We start from the raw sequence: 6,050 nt of genomic DNA on the forward strand, positions 1-6,050 counted from the left end.
AATAAAACACTGTACAATTTTCCAATATACTTTCTGAATCCATTCCTCAGTTTTCTAGATTTTTCTTTGCTTTCATTCATTATGCTTTCTTCTAGTGGATAAACATCTGTCCATGGTCATGTCCATCACATCACAGGGGTGCACAGCTCGTTATAGTCACAGCAAAGTATTCAGACAGCTGCTGGTAACGAGCTGTGCACCTGTGTACATCACATGACCATGGACTGTACATCACATGACCATGGACTGTACATCACATGACCATGGACTGTACATCACATGACCATGGACTGTACAGCACATGACCATGGACTGTACAGCACATGACCATGGACTGTACAGCACATGACCATGGACTGTACAGCACATGACCATGGACTGTACAGCACATGACCATGGACTGTACAGCACATGACCATGGACTTGAACATAACATGACCATGGACTTGTACATCACATGACCATGGACTGTACATCACATGACCATGGACTGATTTTTATCCACTGGGTGTAAAGATAATAAATGACAGCAAACAGAAGTTTTAGATAACTGTGAGGAATTTATACAGAAAGTTATATTGGAAAATTGTCCTTTTTTTTTTTTTATTAAACAAAAGTAACATTGGTCTCTCAATTTTGGTCTGAAAGAGGCCAACCCCTTTCAGAAAGGTTATGTGTATAGATTGTAGTGCATTCTATACAGAACCCTGGCTATTTTATTAGCTCAATTCAGGGGGAAACTTCGCCTCTCTGCCTCCTTAGGTGAACTATAGAAAGACACACACACACACTACCCAGCTATTTATGGCTGCATGCCCACCTAATTAAAATTCTAGGACACGTCCTCCATTTATAGATTTAAAAAAATCCCTGTATTAGTCCCCACATGGTACACAACCACTTTTTTTTTAAGGCACCCCGCTCAGTATATATGGCTACCACACCATTTATGACCCCTTTTTTGCTCACCCCCACAATATATGATCACTTTTTTTTTTAGGTCTCCACAGTATATAACCCCCTTATTTGCCGCCCCCACCCCAACAGTATATGACCCATTTATATATGCCTCCACCACCCCCAGTATTTGACCCTCTTATTTTGGCTCCCCACAGTGAGATGTTAACAAAATAAACTGGGGGAGTGGCATTCTTTTTTTTTAATTGGCGATACTTATTAAAAAAAAGCCTCCCATTGATTTCAATGGATGCCTCTAGCTTTTTTTCCATTAGCGGAATTTTCCGCTAGTGGAAAATTCTGCTAGTGGAAAAAAAAAAAAAAACTAGCAGAACCCAATGAAATCAATAAGAGGCTTTTTTTTTCAGCGTGGAAAATTCCACACCAGTTTCCTCCGTGTGAATGGACCTTTAGGTTCTCTCTACGTCGGTCATTTTATGTGTATTGACCAATATCAACAAGTTCTGCAAACTGTATAATGTACATGGGTAGGTAGCGGGCAGTAGGTAGCGGGTGATAATTTTTATATTTGTCCAACCACACTTTTGTTCCAGCGATCTCCGCTGCCGCTTCCAGGGTGCGCTGTAGCTGATGCTGAAAAATGTCAGGACGCTGGAGGTAGTGTGTAGCACCGCCTTGGGGTGGCAGTGGATGCTGGTCTGCACAAGAGCATGGATGGGTCAATAAAAATAGGCCGCTATCTACTGCCATAATACAATAAGTAGCAGCTAATGCCACCCCTATTTATTCCTGAGGCACCACCTGAGGGAATCGCCTCACGAAAAATGTGCCCCTGGTTCCAGTCTTTAGCCTGGCTCTGTGTAATATACTGAAGCATAAATTACATGATTTCTGGCTCTTCCATCATTATTTAGGGTTGTGGGGGGACTATACACACTTGCTGACACTTTAACCTGCATTATGTATACTTTATTTGAGAGGACCACCCCTGTAAAAGACCATTTTTCTGTGCAAATTTGGGTAGTCAGCTCAAAGAGATTTCACAGTATTATTGTTTTCATGTGGTTTTCTGAATTATCTTTTAGATGTCTTACAAAAGGAATGAACGCCATAATAGAGCTGCAGACACAGAGACCTATTGCTTTAGAATTATATAAAGACTTTAAAGAACTTGGCAGGTTCATGCTCCGATACAGTGGCTCATCTATAGCGGCTGGAGTTGTTACAGAGGTAGGTTTCCCTGGATGCCTGGGTTAGGTTATTTGGGTTATGTTTCACTTGCTGCATGTTTATACCATCTCACCATACGTTGTCCCATTCTTAACAAGTGACATACATCACAACATGAGATCTGGCCATTTACGTGATATTTATGTAACTGAATGCTTTCTTTTTCCAAATACAATTTTTTTTTTTTCAACACACAATTTTGGCACAGTTGGATTTTTTTCTCTAGTCGTCACCATTCCCAAACAAGCAGTGTCAATTTCTGTCAGGAGGGCGGGGTGAGGCAGGAGCAGACAAGGGGTGTGATTCTGCAACACTGGCTGACTGTGATTGGAGCTCTGAGTGACTCCCCCTTTCCAGCTCCTAACAATACAAAGCCTATGTAGCATAACAGGCACTGAAACCAACAGCATTGATTGCTCAGGAAAGCAGGAGGCTAGAGAGAAAATTCCAAGTGACCTGAAATCAGTGGAACACCGCCTATTAACAGATGCTAAGAACTGGAGTTGATGGAGGTGGTGTTAGGGTCCAGTCACACAGAGGAAAATGGTGAGGAATTTTGGTGTGGAATTTTCCACACTGAAAAAAAAAAAAAAGCCTCCCATTGATTTCAATGGATGCCTCTAGCTTTTTTTCCATTAGCGGAATTTTCCGCTAGTGGAAAATTCTGCTAGTGGAAAAAAAAAACAAAAAACTAGCAGAACCCAATGAAATCAATGAGAGGCTTTTTTTTTTCAGCGTGGAAAATTCCACACCAGTTTCCTCCGTGTGAATGGACCTTTAGGTTCTCTCTACGTCGGTCATTTTATGTGTATTGACCAATATCAACAAGTTCTGCAAACTGTATAATGTACATGGGGGGTTAGGTAGTTAGATTTCAATTGAGCCCCATTTCCCAGACCAACCAAGGGCATGTTTATGGAATCCATAGTGAGTTATGATGCTCTCAAATGGCCACTGCTTCATAACTCTATCCATACCATTTACATATCTGTGGTCAGTCCAATAAATGTGGTTGGGACATGGCCTGTGTTTGCCAGATGGAACATGGTCATGTGAAAGCAGACTTCTATGTAGAATTTCTGTCACCCTGCCTGATAGGCCCTGGTTACAAAAAGTGAACTTGATGATATAACTGGTGTAATTTTGCCAGCCTTAATAAAGGAGTTAGTTAATTGGTTAGCGCCAAATGTATTAAATGGCGCACACCCGTTATTAATTTGCCAATAAGCATGAATTTGCATCATTTTGACAAGATTTTTACAACATGGTATTAAGTTAATAGGTCTAGTCTAAAGCCTCCTTCAAAAACCATGTTTACTTTTCTCATCACTTTCTAAATCTGGCAAGTGACATGAAATTTCTTGAGACATTTTAGTAGCAGAGCTGAGCCAGATTTTCTTCTTTATTAAAATCTGCTGTAGCTGATATGATATATTAATTATATGATTTCTTTTCTCATTTTCAGATTAAAGAATAACACTTAACCTATTATGGAGACTTTTGCAACCAGTTGAGTACATACAACTTGGCCTCTCTACCAAAAGTTCTGTACCACAGAATGCCTGGCTGAAGACAAAAGTGCAATTATAAGACAGAGAACAGAGGGAGCCATTGTGGACAACGTCTCAGTCTCACCGTGTCACAGAACAAAGAGCCTCATCCTGGATCACAAAGAACACAAGTGTCTCCTCCGTCCTATATCATTAATGACTTGCAGCAGCTTCTCGTACAAAATGCTAAATTAATTTATATTAATATTTTTTTGGGACTTGTCATCTGAAACTGGCAGACATGTTTACAGCTCTCTAATCTGAATTGTCTGCAGTCATTTCCTTTTTTTCTTTATAGTAATGAGATTTGGTTTAAAATGTTTAGTGCTGAATATAATTTGCTTATTTGCAACGGAACAAAACTGAAGGATAATTTGTTTTTTTTTTAAGTTTTAGAGCATGGCTCACCATTGAACAGTGAGGCGAATGGGGAATTGCTGCGTGTGCCAATTTTATTAAGTGATTGACATGAATTTAAAGTAGATTAATTAAACAGCCTTGGTTTGAGCATAACCTACACATTGTCTGTGGCTTTGTTTCATTTCACATGAATATGTTTTCATTCTTGACTGAAAATATATATTGAAATACCAGCTATTTCACCATAGAAGTTGAGAGCAGTTTTACATCTTTATAGCAAAGGGGCATGACATTGCAACACAGTTCGGTGCCTGGAGACATCCAGTGGAATCATTGGACAGCAAAATGATAAAGGAACTGGCCTGAATTATCCTGCATGTGTGTAATATGACAGGGGAATCAGGCCCAGCACTCTTGACATGCACTGTAATTTTAGCAGTGCGCAGACGGTAGACATAACCCTTGACAGGAAAAAAGGAGTTTTAGTACATCTCACCAAAACATCACCAATAAAGTTCAACTTCAATGTAAAGCAATACAAAGGAAGAAAAAGGAATTCCCGACTTCAAAGGATAGATACTCAGTGTGCAAAAAGGGATAAATTTTCCAGTATCCCAAAAAATATGTAAAAAATAACTTTTAATCCATGTATATTAAAAATAAAACTCCAAACACTATCACGGATCCATGAATAAAAGCAGACAATTTGCCTATGCGTTTAAGGGCAACGGACCCCTTACTCATAAGTTAACCATGTGTTCAAAGTGGCTGAATATAAACACCAGAGAGGCACGTGATTGGTAACATTATCATTAACCCCACCTATATCAGTGTATACACAAAATAATAATGAAATGCAGCATATGATACAATGAATAAGAAAAGACAAAACATCCAAAAAATACACAAGGAACAACTAAAAAAGAAAAATAAGAAAGACATGAAGTGTTACCACTAATGAATCACCATGTACAGATATAGCCTCCATTTTGACACGAAGAAGACATAGATCACATAAGCGAAGTCACGTGAACCGCTTTCAGTTCCCAATATAGGGATATTATATCCAAGATGGCACCGTGTGAGTGGCTGCCTGTTACAGAAGTTCCAGGCTGAGAGCGACCTTCATCTTTACTATTTCATTCTTTTCTGTCTGTACATACAAAATCCTCTACTCAAGTATGTTTGCACTATGAGTAGCTATCTATCTGGACTAAAAAAAAAAAAAACTTGTGAACTATTTCAAAGGTATCTTTTTTTGACTATTGTTTATGCTTGGAAGATACCTGCAGCCGACGGACTGGAATTTTCTGTGTACACATGCAGACTTTCTTACAGCCTAGGAAACTACCATCCCTCCACAAGCTATGGGAAGCATGGACAAGAGAAATAGATAGAGGAGGAGAAACTTGCAGACTCTCTTTCAAAGGATCTTTCTTTCAACTTTTTTTTTTTTTTTTTTTGTCTATTGTTTATGCTTGGCAGATGCCTGCATCCAGCAGGCTGTGTGCACGTAGAATGCTTTGTTACAACCTAGGAACCTACCATCTCCCCACGAATTAAGGGAAGCATGGACAAGAGAGGCAGATAAAGTACGGAGGAATAATCAGCAACTTTGCCTGGATGGCTTCAGACTTCTTCGGGTGGATAGAACATATGACAATGGTAAGAAGAAAGGAGGGGGCTTGCGATGAAAGATGGTGCATATTGGGACATATTTTACTTAAGGGATAATGGCGCTGATGCAAGAATATCGAACTATTAGCTGTGAGCACGAGATCCTATTACCTTCCAAGGATTGTCACGTTATCATGATAGCTGCATATGTCCCCAACCTCTGCAAAGCTGATTCTGCCTGTAATGTCTACATCTGTGCCCTGCTCCTCATGTCCACCAACTGCGGTCGGACTGTATAATCAACATCACTTCACACAGAGAACTGAATGATCCTGAAATTTTTTTCTTTTCATTTAGTTGCTATGACTCCTATCT

The 6,050-nt window shown here is 39.6% G+C and overlaps 1 protein-coding gene across 1 annotated transcript in view; it reads left to right on the top strand.

Moving 5' to 3' along the window:
* HBS1L (HBS1 like translational GTPase) overlaps positions 1-4,212 on the top strand; it is a 66,870-nt gene extending 62,658 nt beyond the window's left edge. The window contains exons 17-18 of the mRNA XM_075267936.1: positions 2,004-2,148; positions 3,614-4,212. Of these exons, the coding sequence (XP_075124037.1) occupies positions 2,004-2,148; positions 3,614-3,625 (157 nt within the window). The 3' untranslated portion in view covers positions 3,626-4,212. The remainder of the gene's footprint in view (positions 1-2,003; positions 2,149-3,613) is intronic.
* Positions 4,213-6,050: the final 1,838 nt, after the last annotated feature.

This window comes from Leptodactylus fuscus, chromosome 3 (assembly GCF_031893055.1).
Source record: "Leptodactylus fuscus isolate aLepFus1 chromosome 3, aLepFus1.hap2, whole genome shotgun sequence".
Taxonomy (NCBI): domain Eukaryota; kingdom Metazoa; phylum Chordata; class Amphibia; order Anura; family Leptodactylidae; genus Leptodactylus; species Leptodactylus fuscus.